Source organism: Salmo salar, chromosome ssa13, assembly GCF_905237065.1.
Source record: "Salmo salar chromosome ssa13, Ssal_v3.1, whole genome shotgun sequence".
NCBI lineage: Eukaryota > Metazoa > Chordata > Actinopteri > Salmoniformes > Salmonidae > Salmo > Salmo salar.
In genome coordinates, this window is record NC_059454.1 from 90741177 (window position 1) to 90766730 (window position 25554).

The 25554-nt window shown below is 42.5% G+C and overlaps 1 protein-coding gene across 3 annotated transcripts in view; it reads right to left on the reverse strand.

Moving 5' to 3' along the window:
- The window catches only part of LOC106568251 (vicilin-like seed storage protein At2g18540), a 31970-nt gene that overhangs the window by 1715 nt on the left and 4701 nt on the right, over positions 1-25554 (reverse strand). Inside the window, exons 2-3 of one of the 3 annotated variants that reach the window (XM_045692404.1) lie at positions 12486-13787; positions 11288-11402 (exon numbers count right to left, since the gene is read on the reverse strand). In XM_045692404.1, coding sequence (XP_045548360.1) covers positions 11288-11402; positions 12486-13787 — 1417 coding nt within the window. Of the gene's footprint in view, positions 1-11287; positions 11403-12485; positions 13887-25554 lie in introns of all 3 variants that reach the window. The other 2 variants (XM_014138421.2, XM_045692405.1) reach the window with 2 other exon arrangements.

Consider the following 25554-nt stretch of genomic DNA (forward strand, 5'->3'; position numbering starts at 1 on the left):
AGTAGTATAAATCCCCTTGCACAGTCCCCGCAGCCGGACAATTTTCTCATGGCTTCTGGAAAGAAATTCTGTTGGCACACTCAACCTGTGTCGCTCATTCAAATGAAAGAAACGTTCAACTGGTTCTCCCCATTAAGCAACGAGTCAGAGTCAGAGGCCGAGCTTTCTCAGGTCTCTCCTCCACCTGTTACGGGGTCTGAGCCATTAGCGACTCCATTACCCCCAACATTAGACTTAAAAAGAATCATCCAGCGATCATACACTGTTTACCAGGGGGCAGGGCTACCAACGTAAAGGCTAATCTGAAGAGGGTACTGGCTAAGGCTAAAACTGTAGACCGTAGAGTATAGGGCAGTGGAGGCTCCTTAGAGGAGGAAGGGGAGGACCACCCTCCTCAGTGAAATTTCATAAAAATAAAGTTATTTTTAAATAAAACTATATTAAATATATTCATATGTCACCAAATAATTGATTAAATAACACTTTTTTGCAATGAAGGTCTGCAGTAACTTCAACAGCACTGTCTGGGGTAGCACCATGGTGCAGCCGGAGGACAGCTAGCATCCATCCTCCTCTGGCTACATTGACTTCAATACAAAACCTAGGAGGCTCGTAGGCCTCACCCCCTTCCATAGACATGGTAATTATGACGACTTCCGGAGGACGTCCTCCAACCAATCAAAGCTTTTGCAGTATGAACTGACATGCTATCCATCCAATCAGAGAATTAGGATCAGAGAATGAACTATTGAGTTGTATTGGGATTGTGCCACAGAGCATTATGGGGGTTCTATGTGTTGAGAACTTGGTGACATTGTTGGATAGAGATTATGAAAAGTGATAGGTAAGCATTTCTTGGAATATTATTCAATTCAATTTAGTTTTTTAAAATGACAGGAGACTGAGGAGGTATATATTATCAATTGTTTTCTTGGTTTTAGAACTTTATTTGTGTGTCCAGTTAGTGCAATTTATTTAAATTTGCCTTGCTAACTTCAGTAGCTAGCTAGCTCGCTACCAGTGCCAGTGTGCAGTTTTCTGCATCAGAATGGTAGAATGAGCAACGCTGCCGAAAATGTTGTGGACTTTTTGTTGAAGAACCCCTTTCATTCTCTGGGGTACACAGAAAATGTGCAAATTAAAAGCAAGGGTCGACCTCTGCCTGAGATCAGTTTCATGAAGAAGGATGAAAAGGTGAGGGCGTTCAATACCACCTGGTATCAAAAGTATTGCTGGTTAACAGGGAGACTTTCATCAAGCCGCCTGTATCGCTGGCCTTGCATGAATTTGCTTTTAGAGGACACGACAAGATGGAAATTTCCGCCGACAAGGGCAGCTTGCAGAGGAAATTGCACGTTACGATGCTTTACTTGCTGAACATATCGAACTTTCGACTGTCTTTTCTGGGATGTTGAAAACAATTCTGAATGATTTGATAGCTCCCATCCATTAACTTCTCTGGGCTAGGTGGGACGTGACCGTCCCACACTATTCAACAGCCAGTGAAATAGCATGGCGCGAAATACAAAACAGCAAAAATCTCAATTTAATTTTCTCAAACAATCAACTATTTTACACCATTTTAAAGATAAGACTCTCATTAATCTAACCTCATTGTCCGATTTCAAAAAGGCTTTATGGCGAAAGCATAAAATTAGATTATGTTAGGACATAAACTTCACAAGAAAATCCACACAGCCATTTTCCAAGCAAGGACATGCATCACAAAAACCAAAAGTACAGCTAAAATATTCACTAACCTTTGATGATCTTCATCAGATGGCACTCATAGGACTTCATGTTATACAATACATGTATGTTTTGCTTGATAAAGTTCATATTTATATCCAAAAACAGCATTTTACATTGGCGCGTGATGTTCAGAAAATGTATTCCCACCAAAACTTCCGGTGAATGTGCACATCAATTTACAAAAATACTCATCATAAAGGTTGATAAAATGTACAACAGTTATTGAAAGAATTATAGATACACTACTCCTTGACGCAACCGCTTTGTCAGATTTCAAAATAACTTTACGGAGAAAGCACATTGTTCAATATTCTGAGTACATAACTCAGCCATCGAAGCAAGCTATACAGCTACCCGCCAAGTTCTGGCATCAACAAAACTCTGAATTAGTATTATAAATATTCTCTTACCTTTGCTGATCTTCGTCAGAATGCACGCCGAGGACTCCTACTTCTACAAGAAATGTTTGTTTTGTTCGAAATACTCCATATTTATGTCCAAATACCTCAGTTTTGGTTGTGCGTTCAGATCACTATCCAAAGGCATAACGCGTGAGCGCAGTACCAGAGACGAACAGTCAAAATGTTCCATTACCGGTCGTAGAAACATGTCAAACGTTGTTTACAATCAATCCTTAGGGTATTTTTTAACATAAAACGTCGATAATATTCCAACCGGACAATAGCGTATTCATTCCAGGAGAAAAAGAAGGAACGGCACGCTCACGCAGTTTTAGAAACTTCAGAGTGTTTTCTATCCAAATCTACTATAAATATGCAAATATTTAACTCTGAGCCCGAGTATTAGGCAGTTTACTCTGGGCACGCTTTTCATCCGAAATCAAAAATACTGCCCCCTATACCCTAAAAAGTTAAAAGATTAAAGAGAGAGTTGGACGCAGCACAATTTTTCACGTGCGCTCAAGTAGGCTTTCCACTTTCCTCCAGTATTTATTTAGCACATAATCACTCGGGACAGACACAAGCAAAAACTCATGATATAAATGTTGCAGCAGCCTAGGCTACACCTAAACATTGGAAATCTGACATGCTGTATGGGATGAAAACAAGACTATTTTTCAGTCTGATCAACTGTAGGCTACTAATAAGAGCAGCTGCTTACAGCCTATGAGCCCTGTCCATCTGGTCAGGGTAAACTAATTGGTAACGTTATGTGTTTATAGTCCATTTGTGTGTCAGGAGAAAATGTGAATGTGATCAAATGTTGTTTATATTCAACACTGGGCTGGCTAGGCTGCCTATACGTTTTTAATTCATAATGATTAACTGGAATGAATCAAACCACATAATAGTGATGACAGATGTGAGTTAATGTTTTATTAGGCTGAGAGTTGCTTAGGCCTGCATGATGCAAACATGCATAAAGCAAGCTCAGCCCTGTGAGTTCTATTGTCTATCAGTTGTCTGTGTGTCTGGGTAGAGGAAATTACCTTCTTAATCTAGTCTAAATATAATTAATATGAACAAGTATAAGGTTGCTGTAGCTTGACAGGGTTTTCATCCCCCCAGGGCCAGGAGTTTTTTTCAGGAGCTTTTAAAAATCATGTGACCTGATTAGCCCATATAAAACCTTTTTACAACTGATTAATCACTGTCATACCTTATAGGGTCCAGAGTTTTCCTAGTTAGGTTAACATAAGGAAAAACTCCAGGCCCCAGGGGGTAAAAATTGCCCCACCGCTCTGGGACCTACGGTGCCACCAGTCTGCTTGCAGTTGTCAGTTATCGTCAGGTATGTGGATGATCAGGGATTTATTCAGGAACATTTCTTGGGCTACTTTGATGTGTCAAGTGGGCGAGATGTGCAGTCTGTGTTCGACTTTATGAATTTTGAGATGTCTGAGTTTAAGTTCATAGAGAAATTTGTTGTCCAAACCTACGATGGCGCAGCTGTAATGGAATGAATCTGCTATTTGTATTTACAACTTAGTCCCCTACTGTTCCCTGATTAAGAGGTGATGACTACTCCACTCCACTACCTTTGTCAACTTTCTCCTGACATGAACTGAAGCCATGCCTCATGTGCCCGCTCATCCACTGGAACATTGAATGTTTCCCCTCCAAGCACTGTGAGTACCCCTATAAATTCTCATTCCTGTTTGTAGAGTCAATCACATTTTTACACATCAATGATTTTACTCCTTGCTTGGACTAACTAATTCTTGGCTCTTTTGTCTAACTGTGTAGTGTGTTGTGTTATTGTTTTTTGTCTTCCCAGTCAAATCCAGTCCTGCACTGGTCAAGCCTCTGAACACCTCAACTCATGCCTCATACCCTCATTCAATCACTGCTGTGATCCCTTTCCCATACGGTGTAAGTAGCCCTCTCATTCCCATAATATTGTACTATAAATGTCTTTATTAAATGCTTTAGGTTAAAATAATTAGTCTTTAACAATTGTTTAAACACACTGTCATCTCTGTGCGTTATGCACCTATACCGTGGGTCTCCCATCCTCCTCAATTGTTCAAGTCACCTGCCTCCACTGGTATAGGGATATTGCTATCCATGTCAGCACCAACGATGTTAGGATGAAACAGTCAGAGGTCAGCAAGCGCAACATAGCTTCAGCATGTAAATTAGCTAGAAAGATGTGTCGGCATCAAGTAATTGTCTCGGGCCCCCTCCCAGTTAGGGGGATTAATGAGCTCTACAGCAGAATATCACAACTCAATCGCTGGTCGAAAACAGTTTTCTACCCCTCCCAAAAGATAGAATTTGTAGATAATTGGCCCCTCTTTCAGGGACTCACCCACAAACAGGACCAAGCCTGGCCTGCTGAGGAGTGACGGACTCCATCCTAGCTGGAGGGGTGCTCCCATTTCATCTATCAACATAGACAGGGCTCTAACTCCTCTAGCGCCACAATGAGATCGCCTGCTGCCTGGCCTGCACCCTGTTAGCCAGCATGCTAGCTTAGTGGAGTCTGCCACTAGCAGTCAGTGTAGTCAGCTCAGCTATCCCCTTGAGACCGTGTCTGTGCCTCGATCTAGGTTGAGTAAAACTAAACATGGCGGTGTATGCGCTAGCAATCTCACTGGAATAAAGACTTCCTCCATTCCTGTCATTATTGAAAGATGATTGTGATATCTCACATCTCAAAATAGGGCTACTTAATGTTAGATCCCTCACTTCCAAGGCAGTTATAGTCAATGAACTAATCACTGATCATAATCTTAACCTCTTACATCTAGACGTTCCGCTAGCGGAACACCTGCTCCAATATCCAATGATGGGCGTGGCGCGAAATACAAATTCCTCTAAAAGCCGAAAACTTCCATTTTTCAAACATATGACTATTTTACAGCATTTTAAAGACAAGACTCTCGTTAATCTAACCACACTGTCCGATTTCAAAAAGGCTTTACAACGAAAGCAAAACATTAGATCATGTCAGCAGAGTACCCAGACAGAAATAATCAGACACCCATTTTTCAAGCTAGCATATAATGTCACAAAAAACAAAACCACAGCTAAATGCAGCACTAACCTTTGATGATCTTCATCAGATGACAACCCTAGGACATTATGTTATACAATGCATGCATGTTTTGTTCAATCAAGTTCATATTTATATCAAAAACCAGCTTTTTTACATTAGCATGTGACGTTCAGAACTAGCATACCCCCCGCAAACATCCGGTGAATTTACTAAGTTACTCACGATAAACGTTCACAAAAAACATAACAATTATTTTAAGAATTATAGATACAGAACTCCTCTATGCACTCGATATGTCCGATTTTAAAATAGCTTTTCGGTGAAAGCACATTTTGCAATATTCTCAGTAGATAGCCCAGCCATCACGGCTAGCCATTTAGACACCGACCAAGTTTAGCCCTGATCAAACTCCGATTTACTATTACAAAAGTTTCATTACCTTTGTTGTCTTCGTCAGAATACACTCCCAGGACTGCTACTTCAATAACAAATGTTGGTTTGGTCCAAAATAATCCATCGTTATATCCAAATTGCGGCGTTTTGTTCGTGCGTTCCAAGACACTATCCGAAATGGTAAATCAGGGTCGCGAGCATGGCGCAATTCGTGACAAAAGATTTCTAAATATTCCATTACCGTACTTCGAAGCATGTCAACCGCTGTTTAAAATCCATTTTTATGCCATTTTTCTCGTTTTTCTGGATAAAAAAACGTACCCGATTTAATCTGGTTACTACTCCTGCCCAGTAACTAGAATATGCATATAATTATTGGCTTTGGATAGAAAACACCCTAAAGTTTCTAAAACTGTTGGAATGGTGTCTGTGAGTATAACAGAACTCCTATGGCAGGCCAAAACCTGAGAAGATTTCAAGCAGGAAGTGGCCTGTCTGAGAAGTAGCGTTTCATCTTGGCTCTTTTTATTGAAGACTCAGGATCTGTGCAATAACGTGACACTTCCTACGTCTTCCATAGGGTCTCAGAGCCCGGGAAAAAGTTGAACGATATCGAGGCAGGCTCTGGCTGAAACACTTTATCGCTTTTGGCAAGTGGCCACTCAGAGTACAATGGGCTTAGGCGCGTGCCCTCTTCGACCGAATCCTTTCTTTTCCTTTGTCTGTTTATCTAAACGCAGATTTCCAGTCGGAATATTATCGCTTTTTTATGAGAAAAATGGCATAATTGATTTTAAACAGCGGTTGACATGCTTCGAAGTACGGTAATGGAATATTTAAAATTCTTTTGTCACAAATTGCGCCATGCTCGTCACCCTTATTTAGCCTTTAGGATAGTGTCTAGAACACACGAACAAAACGCCGCTGTTTGGATATAACGATGGATTATTTTGGACCAAACCAACATTTGTTATTGAAGTAGAAGTCCTGGGAGTGCATTCTGATGAAGACAACAAAGGTAATAACATTTTTCTTATAGTAAATCTGACTTTGATGAGTGCTAAACCTGCTGGGTGTCTAAATAGCTAGCCCTGTGATGCCGGGCTATCTACTGAGAATATTGCAAAATGTGCTTTCACCGAAAAGCTATTTTAAAATCGGACATATCGAGTGCATAGAGGAGTTCTGTATCTATAATTCTTAAAATAATTGTTATGCTTTTTGTGAACGTTTATCGTGAGTAATTTAGTAAATTCACCGGCAGTGTTCGGTGGGAATGCTAGTCACATGCTAGTCACATGCTAATGTAAAAAGCTGTTTTTTGATATAAATATGAACTTGATTGAACAAAACATGCATGTATTGTATAACATAATGTCCTAGGGTTGTCATCTGATGAAGATCATCAAAGGTTAGTGCTACATTTAGCTGTGGTTTGGGTTTATGTGACATTATATGCTAGCTTGAAAAATGGGTGTCTGATTATTTCTGTCTGAGTACTCTGCTGACATAATCTAATGTTTTGCTTTCGTTGTAAAGCCTTTTTGAAATCGGACAGTGTGGTTAGATTAACAAGAGTTATCTTTAAAATGGTGTAAAATAGTCATATTTTGAAAAATTGAAGTAATAGCATATCTAAGGATTTTAATAACGCGCCACAGGATTCAACTGGCTGTTGAGTAGCGTCCCACCTAGCCCATAGAGGTTAACAGACTCAGAAATTGCAGCCCAAATAAATGCTTCACAGAGTTCAAGTAAAACACATCTCAATATCAACTGTTCAGAGGAGACTGCATGAATCAGGCCTTCATGGTCGAATTGCTACAGAGAAACCACTACTAAAGGACACCAATAAGAGACTTGCTTGGGCCAAGAAACACGAGCAATGGACATTAGACTGAAGAGTCCAAATTTGAGGTTTTTGGTTCCAACCACCGTTTCTTTGTGTGACGCAGAGTAGGTGAACGGATGATCTCCGTATGTGTGGTTCCCACTGTGAAGCACGGAGGAGGAGGTGTGATGGTGCTTTGCTGGTGTCACTATGTGATTTATTTTGAATTCAAGGCACACTTAACAAGCATGGCTACCACAGCATTCTGCAGCAATACACCATCCAATCTGGTCTGCGATTAGTGGTACTGTCATTTTCTTTTTCAACAGGACAATGACCCAACACACCTCCAGGCTGTGTAAGGGCAATTTGAACAAGGAGGAGAGTGATGGAGTGCTGCATCAGATGACCTGGCCTCCACAATTCCCCAACCCAATTGAGATGGTTTGGAATGAGTTGGATCACAGAATTAAGGAAAAGCAGCCAACAAGTTCTCAAAATATGTAGAAACTCCTTCAAGACTGTTGGAAAAGCATTCCAGGTGAAGCTGATTGAGAGAATGCCAAGAGTGTGCAAAGCTGTCATCAAGGCAAAGGGTGGCTACTTTGAACAATCTAAAATATATTTTGATTTGTTTAACACTTGTTTTGGTTACTACATGATTCCATATGTGTTATTTCATTGTGTTGATGTCTTTACTATTATTCTACAATGTAGAAAATAGTAAAACAAAGAATAACCCTTGAATGAGTAGATGTGTCCAAACTTTTACTTGTACTTTATATCGAATCTCCCATTCCTCTCATTTTTTTTCTTAAAGCCGTTGCAACTCACTGCTTTCCTGAAGACAAATAATGTATACAAAACGCTTCATTCTGGTTTTAGACCCCATCATAGCAGAGACTGCTCTCGTGAAGGTGGTAAATTACCTTTTAATGGCGTCAGACCAAGGCTCTGCATCTGTCCTCGTGCTCCTCGACCTTAGTGCTGCTTTTGACACCATCGATCACCACATTCTTTTGGAGAGATTGGAAACCCAAATTGGTCTACACAGACAAGTTCTTGCCTGTTTTAGATCGTATCTGTCGGAAAGATATCAGTTCATCTCTGTGGGTGGTTTGTCCTCTAACAAATCAACTGTAAGTTTGTGTTCCTCAAGGTTCCGTTTCAGGACCACTATCGTTTTCACTATATATATTCAAACTCTTGGTGATGTCATTCAGAAACAAAACGTAAACTTTCACTGCTATGCGGACGACAGCTGTACATTTCGATAAAACATGGTGATGCCCCAAAATTGCATACCCTGGAAGCCTGTGTTTCAGACATAAGGAAGTGGATGGCTGCAAATGTTCTACTTTTAAACTCAGGCAAAACAGAGATGCTAGTTCTAGGTCCCAAGAAACAATGGGATCTGGTAATGGATCTGACAATTAATCTTGATGGTTGTACAGGCGTCTCAAATAAAACTGAAGGACCTAGGCATTACTCTGGACCCTGATCTCTTTTGACAAACCTATCAAGAATATTTCAAGGACAGCTTTGCTCCATCTTCGTAACATTGCAAAAATCTTTAACTTTTTGTCAAAAAATTATGCAGAAAAACTAATCCATGCTTTTGTCACTTCTAGATTAGACTACTGCAATGGTCTACTCTCTGGCTACCTGGATAAAGCACTAAATAAACTTCAGTTAGTACTAAACACAGCTGCTAGAATCCTGACTAGAACCCAAATATTTGATCATATTACTCCAGTGCTAGCCTCTCTACACTGGCTTCCTGTTAAGGCAAGGCTGATTTCAAGGTTTTACTGCTAACCTACAAAGCATTACATGGGCTTGCTCCTACCTATCTCTCCGATTTGGTCCTTCCGTACATACCTACATGTACGCTACGGTCACAAGACGCAAGCCTCATTATTGTCCCTAGAATTTCTAAGCAAACAGCTGAAGGCAGGGCTTTGTCCTATAGAGCTGCATTTTTATGGAATGGTCTGCCGATCCATGTGAGAGACGCAGACTCGGTCTCGACCTTTAAGTCTTTACTGAAGACCCATCTCTTCAGTAGGTCCTACGATTGAGTGTAGTCTGGCCCAGGGGTGCAAAGGTGAACGGCAAGGCACTGGAGCGACGAACCGCTCTTGCTGTCTCTGCCTGGCAAACTCTCCACTGGGATTATCTGCCTCTGACCCTGTTATGGGGGCTGAGTCACTGGCTTACTAGTACTCTTCCATGCCGTCCCTAAGAGGGGTGCGTCACTTGACTAGGTTGAGTCACAGGCTTGATCTTCCTGTCCGGTTTTGCATCCCCCCGGGCTCATGCAGTGGAGGAGATCTTCGTGGGCTATACTCGGCCTTGTCTCAGGATGGTAAATTGGTGGTCTGTTGATATCCCTCTAGTGGTGTGGGGGCTGTGCTTTGGCAAAGTGGGTGGAGTTATATCCTGCCTGGTTGGCTCTGTCCGGGGACATTGTCGGACGCGGCCAGAGTGTCCCCCGACCCCCCGTCTCAGTATCTACGCTCCAATAGTCTGTGTGCCGGGAGGCTAGCGTCAGTCTGTTATATCTGGTGTAATTCTCCTGTCTTATCTGGAGTCCTGTGTGAATTTAAGTATGCTCCCTCTAATTCTCTCTCCCTCCCCTCCCAGAGGATCTGAGCCCTAGGACCATGCCTCAGGACTACCTGGCCTGATGACTCCTGGCTGTTCCCAGTCCACCCGGTCATGCTGCTGCTCCAGTTTCAACTGTTCTGCCGGCAGCTATGGAACTCTGACCTGTTCACCGGACGTGCCATCTTGTCCCGGACCTGCTGATTTTGACTCTCTCTACCGCACCTGCTGTCTCGACCTCTGAATGACCCTGCTGGTCATCTATGAACGTTTGAACATCTTGAAGAACAATCTGGCCTTAATGGCCATGTACCATCGCCATCCGGCACAGCCAGAAGAGGACTGGCCACCCCTCAAAGCCTGGTGAGTCTCTTGGTTTCTTCCTAGGTTCCTGCCTTTCTAGGGAGTTTTTCCTAGACACCATTCTTCTACATCTGCATTGCTTACTGTTTGGGGTTTTAGGCTGGGTTTCTGTATTTCACTTTGTGACATCTGCTGATGTAAAAAGGGCTTTATAAATACATTCGATTGATTGTGCCCATATCATCAATCAGAGGCTCCGAGAGAAGTTTGTGAAGTGTGAGCTCTGACTGCTTTGTGAACTAATTCAGAGCTCTGATCTCTCAGATCCCAACACCATAGGCAAATGCCAGTGTTATTCACAGTGAGCTTAAGGTGAGTCACTGTCAAGATAAATAATGTTTATGTGGGAATTGTTTACAGTGAGCATTTGGTGAGACCATGTGTGTGTGCACCGTGTGTGTGTGCACCATGTGTGTGTGTGTCGGCGGGCGCGCAGCAAGAATGGGAATATTGCACTGAGGTTTTAATAAAACCAACTGTGCATGCATCAAGGAACTGGTTGGATAAATTGAAACAGCAGCAGAGGGCATTTTCATGAGGTGCCTGGGGGAATGGTTTCAAAGATATCCTGGTACCTTAATTGCATAACATTATTATGATAATATTATCAAGAAGAGCCCCTGCTGTGCATATTACAGGGCATAAGGCTAAGCATGTACTGTGTGTGCATATTAACATGCACACACTTTCCCAAAATAGATTGTAGACACAATGAGGTCTGATTATTTAGTACACATACCTCCTGTCTAAAGCAGATCTATGTTGACAGGTGATTGGTGAGAGAACCTGTAGGTAGCTCTTTCATCTGCTGCTGGTGTGCATCAGTTCACTCAATGCTGTTTCCATTGCCCTCGTGGCAGAGATATATTGCATTAGTACCTTTAACTTCTCTTGAAGGACACCGAGGATTCCTGTAGATATGCCAGTCTGCCCCGCCTGGATGTTGGAGGCTGGCTGGTTTTCCAGGAAGCTCAAGGGCTTTACTGGATGGGGCCTGAATAGAGATAGACAGGGAGACAGAGACAGAATGAGAGAGGCTCAAACTTTCCTGAAGTGTTGTGTTATTTGAGGAGATGCAGCAGGTGGATATGGGGGATATGCGGGTAATGACATTTTCTTAGAAAGCACGAGTAATTTCTGCCAACAGTTTGAAATGATTTGTTCAATCGGGTGGACTTTATCAGTTTATTAACAAAAATGTATTTAACCAGTCAAGTCAATTAAGAACTAATTCTTATTTACAATGATGGCCTGGCAAGAGGCGGCAAAAGGCCTCCTGTGAGGACGGGGGCTGGGATTAAAAAATAAATAAAATCAATGTAAAACAAAACGGACAACACAGACAGAGTTAGACATGACAAGCAAGCCGAGCATGGGTTCTTCTTCCCTCTTGACTGATTCCCATCATACGTGACACAGTGGCAAGCATATCTCTTCTTTCCCTCTCAGATAAGGTTAGACTGCACAGGAGCCACAGTGTACACACACTCTGAGCAATGGCATTTTACAGGCGCCACTGAGATTTGTCTGAGATTCTACAGGGAGAATAACTTGACAAAAAGCAATGAAAGCTGCAAAGACTGGCATTTCTATAGCCATGATTCATACTGTGCCGAGGGGATTGTGTGAATGACATCGCAATTAAATAACTTGCAGAGCAAAATTACATTACATTTGCAGTAATTTGTAAGTGCTCTTTTGATTACTTAATATAGTGCTAATTTCTCTGGGGAGCTATGTTCATGTTGCTTTACGTTAAACTATGTTAATAATAACTACAGAATTATATAATCATTATTAAAGTAGTACTAGCTATGATGTCCTGTACAACTTTTGAAAGTATTGCAAAAACAACTTGGTCAGAAGTTCCATTGATTCAATTCAGGAAAGTGAAATTAAACATTTTATAAGAGAGTCAAATTATTTTACAAGGGTCACATTCATGAAGTGTTCTCGAACAATGTATCCTACAAGCGATTGGAAAGGTTTAGTGAATCTAACTACAGTACAGGAGAGGTTTCGTGGAGAGCACAAAGCTGCTACACACTACAGGAAAAGGCTGTAATCTCTCTCTCACCTGCGTGTGCTTGAGGTAGGCCTGTCCCCTCTCCCTCCCGCCTCCTCTCCACTGCAATGCTCTGCAACGGAGGACATAGCTCCAGCCTGAAGCAGGGTCCTCTGGCCGGGGAGAGAGCTTGTCTGGGGAGGACAGTTACTCCTGCCCCCTGATCCCTTCAGGGGTTTGGGTTGGGGTAAGAAGGGGGGGGCAGGTGAGGGTACACATGGGGGCTGGGCAATGTTAACACAAGTTAGTGCCACACCCACACCGCGATTCTGCATTTTTTCTGAGATACTTGAGGAAAGATTACTCAAAGAGGAAGCCCCTGGGCTTTGTAGTTTTACAGAACTCTGTTTACCAGTATCCTCCTCTCTATATGTGGATGTTTTCTTCAATGGAGGCAAGGGAACACAGACCCGCTTTGCTAATGTGTTTTTGATGGGACGGGAGCCATCCTCAGCTAGCAGAACATCTGGCGTTGGAAGCTCCATTGAGTCCCCAACCACACTATTCTGCATTGAACCTGGATTTGCTTCTGTGGAGGTACAAGTCTGATGATTGTGAGAGTCTAGGCTCTCCTGATGTTCACCAGTTAGTCTCTGTTCTTCACCATATCCAGAGGACTTCTCCATTCTGCAGTATTCTGCAAAGGGATTATTTGTATCAAACTCAACCAAAGAGTCATGTTCCTCAGCATTCAATTGCTTATCTAATACATCAACTTTTGGCATTGTCTTCCCTGGAGGGTACTGGGGCCTAGAAGGTGCTGGACCTTTATTGTGTTTAGCCACCCTCAACCCCCCAGTGGCAGATGGCATGTGTTGTTCTGGTTGGTTCCCATGGTGGGTAGAGCTCTGGCCTCCACTTGTGTGTTCTGTTGTAGCAGTGGAGGAAAATCTCAGTGGTGTGATCATCTGTACCACACGTTGAGAGACCTTGGACATGGAGGCACCTATGTCCTTATGTCCCAGGTTCACTCTAGTCATACTCTGGTCCCTCTGTGTCTGGCTTGGAGCCTGGCTTGGTCTGTCTGGAGCGGGACCCTTGTCCATCCTGATACTGGAATGGTCCTGACCACTAACACTCTCCTGGTCATCCCCGCATCCCACCAGTGACGTGGAAGATTGATGCCTTGGAGGTGGTGGCTGTTTTGGTGGCTTTGTTTGGGCGAGGTTCACTGTGACAGAATGAGCGTTGCCCTTGCTAGGCCAGTTGTCCATACGAGCCCAGCGCTGGTTGTTGGGGGGCAGAAGGGCAGGGTCTTTCTTCTCCATTAGATCAGTAGACGGGTCCTGGGCACCTCTGGTTTCCCCATCGACTCTAGGGGAGTCCATAGAAATCTCCATTTCAGGAGACAAGAACGATAAGAAGGGGTTGGAAGACATACTAGGCTGAGAAGGGTTCACCCATGAAGAGGGTCTGGAAGAAGAGGGATAGGGAGGATACAGTAAGAGAAAAAAATCTGCACTTTACAGCTGTATAAGATGGTTGCCTTCACACATTTGAACTTTGCTGATGACAATGTCTAACTACCACACATAAAACATAAAACAATATATACACTACCAGTCAAAATTTCAGACACCTACTCATTCAAGGGTTTTTCTTTATTTTTACATTGTACATTGTAGAATTATAGTGTGATGAAATATTAACCAAAAAAAAGTGTTAAACAAATAAACATATATTTGAGATTCTTCAAAGTAGCCACCTTTTACCTTGATGACAGCTTTGCACACTCTTGGCATTCTCTCAACCAGCTTCATGAATAAGTCACCTAGAATGCATTTCAATTAACAGGTGTGTCTTGTTAAAATACAAATGTTGGAATTTCTTTCCTTCTTAATGCGTTTGAGCCAATCAGTTGTGTTGTGACAAGGTAGGGGTGGTATACAGAAGATAGCCCTATTTGGTAAAAAACCAAGTTCATATTATGGCAAGAACAGCTCAAATAATCAAAGGGAAATGACTGTCCATTTACTTTAAGACATGGTCAGTCAATACGGAAAATTCAAGAACTTTTAAAGTTTCTTCAAGTGCAGTCGCAAAAACCATCAAGCGCTATGATGAAACTGGCTCTCATGAGGACTGCCACAGGAAGGAAGATGCAGAGTTACCTCTTATTGTTTATTTATTTAATTAGGCAAGTCATTTAAGAACAAATTCTTATTTACAATGATGGTCTACCAAAAGGCCTTCTGCAGGGCCATGGCTGGGATTAAAAACAAAATAAATTAAATAAAAATATAGGACAAAAACACACATCACATAAAGAGAGACCTAAGATAACAACATAGCATGGCAGCAACACATGACAACACCGCATGGTAGCAACACAACATGGCAGCAGCACAGGGTACAAACATTGTTGGGCACAGACAACAGAAAAAGGCAAGAAGGTAGAGACAACAATACATCACGCGAAGCAGTCACAACTGTCAGTAAGAGAGTGTCCATGATTGAGTCTTTGAATGAAGAGATTGAGATAAAACTGTCCAGTTTGAGTGTTTGTTGCAGCTCGTTCCAGTCACTAGCTGCAGCGAACTGAAAATACGAGCGACCCAGGGATGTATGCACTTTGGGGATCTTTAAACAGAATGTGACTGGCAGAATGGTAGTTGTATGTGGAGGATGAGGGCTGCAGTAGATATCTCAGATAGGGGGAAATGAAGCCTAAGAGGGTTTTATAAATAAGAATCAGTGGGTTCATCCAGTGGGTCTTGCGACAGGTATACAGAGATGACCAATTTACAGAAGAGTATAGAGTGCAGTGATGTGTCCTATAAGGAGCATTGGTGGCAAATCTGATGGCTGAATGGTAAAGAACATGTAGCCGCTCAGGAGCACCCTTACATGCCGATCTATAAATTATGTCTCCGTAATCTATCATGGGTAGGATGGTCATCTGAATCAGGGTTAGTTTGGCAGCTGGGGGAAAGAGGAGCGATTACGATAGAGGAAACCAAGTCTAGATTTAACTTTAGCGTGCAGCTTTTATATGTGCTGAGAGAAGGACAGTGTACTGTCTAGCCATACTTCCAAGTACTTTTATGAGGTGACTACCTCAAGCTCGAAACCCTAAAGAGGTAGTAATCACACCTGTGGGGAGAAGGGCATTCTTCTTACCAAACCACATGACCTTTGTTTTGGAGGTGTTCAGAACAAGGTTAAGGGCAGAGAAAGCTTGTTGGACACTAAGAAAGCTTTGTTGTAGAGCATTTAACACAAAATCCGGAGATGGGCTAGCTGAGAATAAGACTATCATCTGCATATAAATGGATGAGAGAGCTTCCTACTGCCTGAGCTATGTTGTTGATGTAAATTGAGAAGAGCGTGGGGCCTAGGATCGAGCCTTGGGGTACACAGTGACAGGCAGTGGCTGAAACAGCAGATGTTCTGACTTTATACACTGCACTCTTTGAAAGAGGTAGTTAGCAAACCAGGCCAAAGACCCCAATACTCCACAAGAATGGGCCGGCTATCAAAAGCTTTGGCCAAGTCAATAAATATAGCAGCAAAACATTACTTAGAATCAAGGGTAATGGTGACATATCCATTACCTGAGCGGAAACCAGATTGCACACCAGAGAGAATACTATAGACATCAAGAAAGCCAGTCAGTTGATTGACAAGTTTTCCCCTAACACTTTTGATAAAAAGGGCAAAATAGAAATAGGCCTATAACAGTGAGGATCGGCTTGATCTCCCCTTTAAATAAAAGGATGAACCGTGGCTGCATTCCAAGCAATGGGAACCTCCCCAGAGAGGAGAGAGAGGTTAAAAAGGTCAGAGAGGCTTGGTGATTATAGGGGCAGCAACCTTAAAGAAGAAAGGGTCTAAACCATCTGACCCAGATGGTTTTGGGCTCAAGTTTAAGGAGCTCCTTTAGCACCTCGGACTCAGTGACCGCCTGCAGGGAAAAACTTTGAACCGGGGCAGAGGAAAAAGAGGGAGGAGCATCGAAGCTCGCTTTTTTCACCGAACTTCTTGGGTTAGACCCACAGTGAAAAAACTGCTCCTTCAAGCAACTACATTTGGCCCTCCGGATAGCCTGAAAAAAACATATTTCTCATTTGCATGAACAAGAGCTAGTCAGCCTGAGTATGCTTGTGCCGAGCCTTTCGCCAAATGCAAATCTTTTTTCTTTTTAGGGGGTGGATCAGCTCTAATATTGCAGAAAGCTTGTTGCATCCATCAATGCAATTGTCTGCATCATTTCCAATCCCCCATACATTTTTTGGGTAAATATACTGCAAAAAAAAATAAAAGGAACACTTAAACAACACAATTTAACTCCAAGTCAATCACACTTCTGTGAAATCAAACTGTCCACTTAGGAAGCAACACTTATTGACAATAAATTTCACATGCTGTTGTGCAAATGGAATAGACAACAGGTGGAAATTATAGGCAATTAGCAAGACACCCCCAATAAAGATGTGGTTCTGCAGGTGGTAACAACAGACCACTTCTTAGTTCCTATGCTTCCTGGCTGATGTTTTGGTCACTTTTGAATGCTGGCGGTGCTTTCACTCTAGTGGTAGCATGAGACGGAGTCTACAACCCACACAAGTGGCTCAGGTAGTGCAGCTCATCCAGGATGGCACATCAATGCGAGCTGTGGCAAGAAGGTTTGCTGTGTCTGTCAGCGTAGTGTCCAGAGCATGGAGGTGCTACCAGGAGACAGGCCAGTACATCAGGAGACGTGGAGGAGGCCGTAGGAGGGCAACAAGCCAGGAGCAGGACCGCTACCTTCGCCTTTGTGCAAGGAGGAGCAGGAGGGGCACTGCCAGAGCCCTGCAAAATGACCTCCTGCAGGCCACAAATGTGCATGTGTCTGCTCAAACGGTCAGAAACAGACTCCATGAGGGTGGTATGAGGGCCCGACGTCCACAGGTGGGGGTTGTGTTTACAGCCCAACACCGTGCAGGACGTTTGGCATTTGCCAGAGAACACCAAGATTGGCAAATTTGCCACTGGCGCCCTGTGCTCTTCACAGATGAAAGCAGGTTCACACTGAGCACATGTGACAGACGTGACAGTCTGGAGACACTGTGGAGAACGTTCTGCTGCCTGCAACATCCTCCAGCATGACCGGTTTGGCGGTGGGTCAGTCATGGTGTGGGGTGGCATTTCTTTGGGGGGCCACACAGCCCTCCATGTGCTCGCCAGAGGTAGCCTGACTGCCATTAGGTACTGAGATGAGATCCTCAGACCCCTTGTGAGACCATATGCTGGTGCGGTTGGCCCTGGGTTCCTCCTAATGCAAGACAATGCTAGACCTCATGTGGCTAGAGTGTGTCAGCAGTTCCTGCAAGAGGAAGGCATTGATGCTATGGACTGGCCCGCCCGTTCCCCAGACCTGAATCCAATTGAGCACATCTGGGACATCATGTCTCGCTCCATCCACCAACGCCACGTTGCACCACAGACTGTCCAGGAGTTGGCGGATGCTTTAGTCCAGGTCTGGGAGGAGATCCCTCAGGAGACCATCCGCCACCTCATCAGGAGCATGCCCAGGCGTTGTAGGGAGGTCATACAGGCACGTGGAGGCCACACACACTACTGAGCCTCATTTTGACTTGTTTTAAGGACATTACATCAAAGTTAGACCAGACCTCCATGGTTTGATAAATTGGATTTACATTGATAAGATTACTTCTTTCATTCAGATCTAGGATATGTTATTTTAGTGTTCCCTTTATTTGTTTGAGCAGTATATATATATATATATATAAAAATAAATGTCCTCTCACTGTCAACTGCGTTAATTTTCAGCAAAACTTACCGTGTAAATACACTGCTCAAAAAAATAAAGGGAACACTAAAATAACACATCCTAGATCTGAATGAATGAAATAATCTTATTAATACTTTTTTCTTTACATAGTTGAATGTGCTGACAACAAAATCACACAAAAATAATCAATGGAAATCCAATTTATCAACCCATGGAGGTCTGGATTTGGAGGGATCTCCTCCCAGACCTGGACTAAAGCATCCGCCAACTCCTGGACAGTCTGTGGTGCAACGTGGCGTTGGTGGATGGAGCGAGACATGATGTCCCAGATGTGCTCAATTGGATTCAGGTCTGGGGAACGGGCAGGCCAGTCCATAGCATCAATGCCTTCCTCTTGCAGGAACTGCTGACACACTCCAGCCACATGAGGTCTAGCATTGTCTTGCATTAGGAGGAACCCAGGGCAAACTGCACCAGCATATGGTCTCACAAGGGGTCTGAGGATCTCATCTCGCTACCTAATGGCAGTCAGGCTACCTCTGGCAAGCACATGGAGGGCTGTGCGGCCCCCCAAAGAAATGCCACCCCACACCATGACTGACCCACCGCCAAACCGGTTATGCTGGAGGATGTTGCAGGCAGCAAAACGTTCGCCACGGCGTCTTCAGACTGTCACACGAAAGCAGGTTCACACTGAGCACATCTGTGAAGAGCACAGGGCGCCAGTGGCGAATTTGCCAATCTTGGTGTTCTCTGGCAAATGCCAAACGTCCTGCACAGTGTTGGGCTGTAAGCACAACCCACCTGTGGACGTCGGGCCCTCATACCACCCTCATGGAGTCTGTTTCTGGCCGTTTGAGCAGACACATGCACATTTGTGGCCTGCTGGAGGTCATTTTGCAGGGCTCTGGCAGTGCTCCTCCTGCTCCTCCTTGCACAAAGGCAGAGGTAGCGGTCCTGCTGCTGGGTTGTTGCCCTCCTACAGACTCCTCCACGTCTCCTGATGTACTGGCCTGTCTCCTGGTAGCGCCTCCATGCTCTGGACACTACGCTGACAGACACAGCAAATCTTCTTGCCACAGCTCGCATTGATGTGCCATCCTGGATGAGCTGCAATACCTGAGCCACTTGTGTGGGTTGTAGACTCCGTCTCATGCTACCGCTAGAGTGAAAGCACCGCCAGTATTCAAAAGTGACCAAAACATCAGCCTGGAAGCATAGGAACTGAGAAGTGGTCTGTGGTTACCACCTGCAGAACCACTCCTTTATTGGGGGTGTCTTGCTAATTGCCTATAATTTCCACCTGTTATCTATTCCATTTGCACAACAGCATGTGAAATTTATTGTCAATCAGTGTTGCTTCCTAAGTGGACAGTTTGATTTCACAGAAGTGTGATTGACTTGGAGTTACATTGTGTTGTTTAAGTGTTCCCTTTATTTTTTTGAGCAGTATATTTGTAAGAACATAAGATTCAACAAATGAGACATAAAACTGAAGAAGTTCCACAGACATGTGACTAACAGAAATGGAATAATGTGTCCCTGAGCAAAGGGGAGATCAAAATCAAAAGTAACAGTATCTGGTGTGGCCACCAGCTGCATTAAGTACTGCAGTGCATCTCCTCCTCATGGACTACACCAGATTTGCCAGTTCTTGCTGTGAGATGTTACCCCACACTTCCACCAAGGCACCTGCAAGATCCCGGACATTTATGGGGGGGGGGGGGAATGGCCCTAGCCCTCACCCTCTGATCCAACAGATCCCAGACGTGCTCAATGGGCTCTTCGCTGGCCATGGCAAAATACTGACATTCCTGTCTTGCAGGAAATCACACACAGAACAAGTAGTATGGCTGGTGGCATTGTCATGCTGGAGGGTCATGTCAGGATGAGCCTGCAGGAAGGGTACCACATGAGGGAGGAGGAGGTCTTCCCTGTAACGCATAGCATTGTGTTTGCCTGCAATGACAACAAGCTCAGTCCGATGATGCTGTGACACATTGCCCCAGACCATGATGGACCCTCCACCTCCAAATCGATCCCGTGCCAGAGAACAGGCCTCGGTGTAACACTCATTCCTTCAACGATAAGTGAATCCGACCATCACCCCTGGTGAGACAAAACCGCAACGTCAGTGAAGAGCACTTTTTGCTCGTCCAGCGACAGTGGGTTTGTGCCCATAGGCGACATTGTTGCCCGTGATGTCTGGTAAGGACCTGCCTTACAACAGGCCTACAAGCCCTCAGTCCAGCCTCTCTCAGCCTATTGTGGACAGTCTGAGCACTGATGGAGGGATCGTGCGTTCCTGGTGTAACTCGGGCAGTTGTTGTTGCCATCCTGTACCTGTCCTGCAGGTGTGATGTTCGGATGTACCGATCCTGTGCAGGTGTTGTTTCACGTGGTCTGCCACTGCGAGGACGATCAGCTGTCCGTCCTGTCTCCCTGTAGCACTGTCTTAGGCGTCTCACAGTACAAACATTGCAATCTATTGCCCTGGCCACATCTGCAGTCCTCATGCCTCCTTGCAGCATGCCTAAGGCACGTTCACGTAGATGAGCAGGGACCCTGGGCATCTTTCTTTTGGTGTTTTTCAGAATTCTTCATAAGTTTTCATAATTGTGACCTTAATTGCCTACCGTCTGCAAGCTGTAAGTGTCTTAATGACTGTTCCAGAGGTGCATGTTCATTAATTGTTTATGGTTCATTGAACAAGCATGGGAAACAGTGTTTAAACCGTTTACAATGAAGATCTGTGAAGTTATTTGGATTTTTACGAATTTTCTTTGACAGACAGGGTCCTGAAAAAGGGACGTTTCTTTTTTTTTTTTACATGCATACACTTTTTTTTTAGAATATACCTTTATTATTCCCCGCAAACCCTACCACCCCTCCCCCAATTTGAGTAAACAATAACACTTAGGCTTCTACCTTCAGTTTATACATACTATAGACGTTTTACATGCACAATCTATTTTACAATAGTTATATTTTGTTTGTATTCAGTCCTGGTCTTCCTCTATTTCTGACGTCCATCCAGTTTTATTTTTAACGGCTATTTGACAACATTTCTGAGCCTATATACATTTTACAGACCCCGTATGTTTTACATTTGTTATCTTGTTATTAGTCCCACCCTTCAGCTCCATTCAACCCCTCCCATCTCTCTCTTAACACCATCCAGTTTTGATTTCTATTTGCCATATATCTTTCAACTGTGCTGTGATGCTTCACAAAAGTATTGAACCTTTCTATTCTCATAGCTTCTACAGATTCTTTAATTTACAAAACATTTTCTAAAATAATTATATTATTGATCGATTGACTATGACTTATCAAAATCACCAGTATTGCTATCTGCAGCTTTAGTTCTAGGTAAATGTTGCAATTCTTCAGCCATTCCTGGACCTGTGACCAAAAACGAGCTACATATGGACAGTACCAAAATAAATGATCTAATGACTCTGCCTCTTCACTGCAAAATCTGCAGAGCTGGGAAGATTGTATCCCCCATATTAATAATATTCTATTGGTTGCAAGAATTATGTATAACAATTTAAATTTAAAAATTCAAAGTTTTGAATCCGGCGTCGTTTTGCGTGTCAATTCATAAACCATGTGCCATGGAATCGGTTCATTGAAAATCTCTTCCCAACTATTTTGCAATTTATATGGCACAACTGTAAATTTTTTGGTCTTTAAATGAAACTGATATATATATATATATATATATATATATATTATTATATATATATGGAAATGTCTGCTCTACCCAAAATTACAACCAACTAAGCCGACAGACAAGTTCCTTACTTTTCCCGCCTTCCACTTGCCTCTTCCATTTTTGTGGTAATGCTGCAATTAGTTGGTTGTAATTTTGGGTAGAGCAGACATTTCCATATGTCCGTGTTAGCTGCATGTGTGACATAACTCCACCAGTCAAATGTATGATATCATTTACAAAGATAATACCTTTATTTTTTAAATGTTATCGAATTATTTATTTTTTAATCAATTCATATATTTGAGTTTAACCACAATATTTGTTGTATTATTTGTTCTGTCTTTTCAGGTGGATTAAACAAACTGCAACCAACTTTCTAAGGCTTGTTTAAAAAAATAGCGATATTTTGGAGATTATTCAGATTACAACTAACTTTTGGTTATTTGAAAACGAAATAAAGGGAAAAGGACATTCTTGAACATGGCATGAGACATTCTTACTAATTTACTAGAGAACCCTTTCAGATTTAAGCATAACTTTTGTATGACTGATGCCTTTAGTGAGAGGTCTAATGCTTTAATAATTTCTGCCCTCCGAATTCATATTCATTATATAAATAGTCCCTTTAATTTTGTCTGGCTTGTCATTCCAAATAAAATGTAATATTTTGTGTTCATATAATTTAAAAAGCATGTCAATTGGCGTAGGCAAAACCATCAGGAAAATAGGTAAACTGTGATATGATTAACTCTAATCAGGGTGATTTTTCCACAAATAGACAGGTATTTTCCTTTCCATGGTACAGTAGCAAGATCTTATCTATTTTTGCTGACTTTCTATAAAAATGCATTGGAGTCAGATCATTTCTTTCTTTCGGGATATGTATACCGAGTATGTCCACATCCCCGTCAGACCATTTTATTGGTAAGCTACACGGTAATGTAAAAGTTGCTTTTTTTAGTGATCCAATACGTAATATTACTTATCATAATTTGGTTTTAATCCAGAGGTTAGAAAAAGTATCTAGATCCTCTATGAGGCTGTGGAGGGATTCTAATTGTGGTTTTAAAAGACAACAGGAATCATCAGCGTACAATGGAACCTTTTGATTTCAAGCCTTGGATTTCTAATCCTTTAATATAATTGTTGGATCTAATTTTAACATTTCGATGGCGATAATAAATAAGCCGATAGTGAACAACCTTGTTTTAACACTCTTGACAGTTTAAAACTTTGAGATGTAGCCATTTATTATTTTACACCAAGGGTTACTAATATATATATATATATATATATATATATATATATATATATATATATATATATATAAACTTTAATCCATTTTATAAGAGATTCTCCAAATTTGGAAGATTCCAGGCATTTTTATACAGTTGAAGTCGGAAGCTTACATACACCTTAGCCAAATACATTTAAACTCAGTTTTTGAAAATTCCTGACATTTAATCCAAGTAAAAATGCCTGTCTTAGGTCAGTCAGGATCACCACTTTATTTTAAGAATGTGAAATGTCAGAATAATATTAGAGAATGATTTATTTCAGCTTTTATTTCTTTCATCACATTCCCAGTGGGTCAGAAGTTTACATACACTCAATTAGCATTTGGAAGCATTGCCTATAAATTGTTTAACTTGGGTCAAATGTTTTGGCCCATTCCTGCTGACAGTGTGGGTGTAACTGAGTCAGGTTTGTAGGCCTCCTTGCTCGCACATGCTTTTTCAGTTCTGCCCACACATTTTCTATAGGATTGAGGTCAGGGCTTTGTTATGGCCACTCCAATACCTTGACTTTGTTGTCCTTAAACCATTTTGCCACAACTTTGGAAGTATGCTTGGGCTCATTGTCCATTTGGAAGACCCATTTGCAACCAAGCTATAACTTCCTGACTGATGTCTTGAGATGTTGCTTCAATATATCCACATAATTTCCCCCCCTCATGATGCCATCTATTTTGTGAAGTGCACCAGTCCCTCCTGCAGCAAAGCACCCCCACAACATGATGCTGCCATCCCCGTGCTTCACCGTTGGGATGGTGTTCTTCGGCTTGCAAGCCTCCCCCTTTTCCCTCCAAACATAATGGTCATTTTGGCCAAACAGTTCTATTTTTGTTTCATCAGACCAGAGGACATTTCTCAAAAAAGTACGATCTTTGTCCCCATGCGCAGTTGCAAACCGTAGTCTGGCTTTTTTATGGTGGTTTTGGAGCAGTGGTTCTTCCTTGCTGAGCGGCCTTTCAGGTTATGTCGATATAGGACTCGTTTTACTGTGGATACAGATACTTTTGTACCGGTTTCCTCCAGCATCTTCACAAGGTCCTTTGCTGTTGTTCTGGGATTCATTTGCACTTCTTGTACCAAAGTACGTTGATCTCTAGAAAACAGAACACGTCTTCTCCCTGAGCGGTATGACAGCTGGTGGTCCCATGGTGTTTATACCTGCGTACTATTGTTTGTACAGATGAACGTGGTACCTTCAGGCATTTGGAAATTGCTTCCAAGGATGAACCAGACATGTGGAGGTCTACAAAAAATGTTCTGGAGGTCTTGGCTGATTTCTTTAGATTTTCCCATGATGTCAAGCAAAGAGGCACTGAGTTTGAAGGTAGGCCTTGAAATACATCCACAGGTACACCTCCAATTGACTCAAATTAGCCTATCAGAAGCTTCTAAAGCCATGACATTTTCTTGAATTTTCCAAGCTGTTTAAAGGCACAGTCAACTTAATGTATGTAAACTTCTGACCAACTGGAAATGTCCTAGTTAAAAACAAGTTACCATCCAGTAGACTTTGATTACATTTTCAATATCCTCATCCACGTGGAAATTCTGTAAGAGTAATATATATGCCAATTATGTGATGGTCCAACTGCATTCTGTCCTGTCATCAACACTAACTTTTTGTGCCAGAGAGAATGACACAAAGTAATAAAGATGACTAGCTTGATTAAGCCTCCGCCATGTATATCTCACTAGGTCAGGGTATTTAAGCCTCCATACCTCCACTAATTCCAATATATTCATGACATTCATTATTTCCTTAAGTGCCTGAGGGTGACAGTTTGTAGTGCGATTTCCTTTACAGTCCATAGAGGCATGTAAAACCGTATTAAAATCTCCCACCATAATAATAGAGTCTAGTGTTGCTTGTAGAGTGCAATTCTTGAGGTGGAGTACCTCTGCAAGATCACTTTTGAACCAGGGGCTGAACCTGTTTTTAATTCTCATTTTCTTTATGGGGGGCATGTTTTTTAGCAATATCACTGGAAATATTCAAAAAGAAGGTCCAAGTCTTCAAGCTCATTCTGTACCAATTTACAGAGGGCAGGTCATTTTTTAATTTGACCTTTATTTAACTAGGCAAGTCAGTTAAGAACACATTTTTATTTTCGATGACAGCCTAGGAACAGTGAGTTAACTGCCTTGTTCAGGGGCAGAACGACAGATTTGTACCTTGTCAGCTCGGGGATTAGAACTTGCAACCTTTTGGTTACTAGTCCAACGCTCTAACCACTAGGCTACGCTGCCGTCATGAAGGAAGGCTTGCTCATTTATGTTTTTTAGCAAGTGTCTATGACAAATCAAGACAGGTAATTTCACTGAGCAGCCATT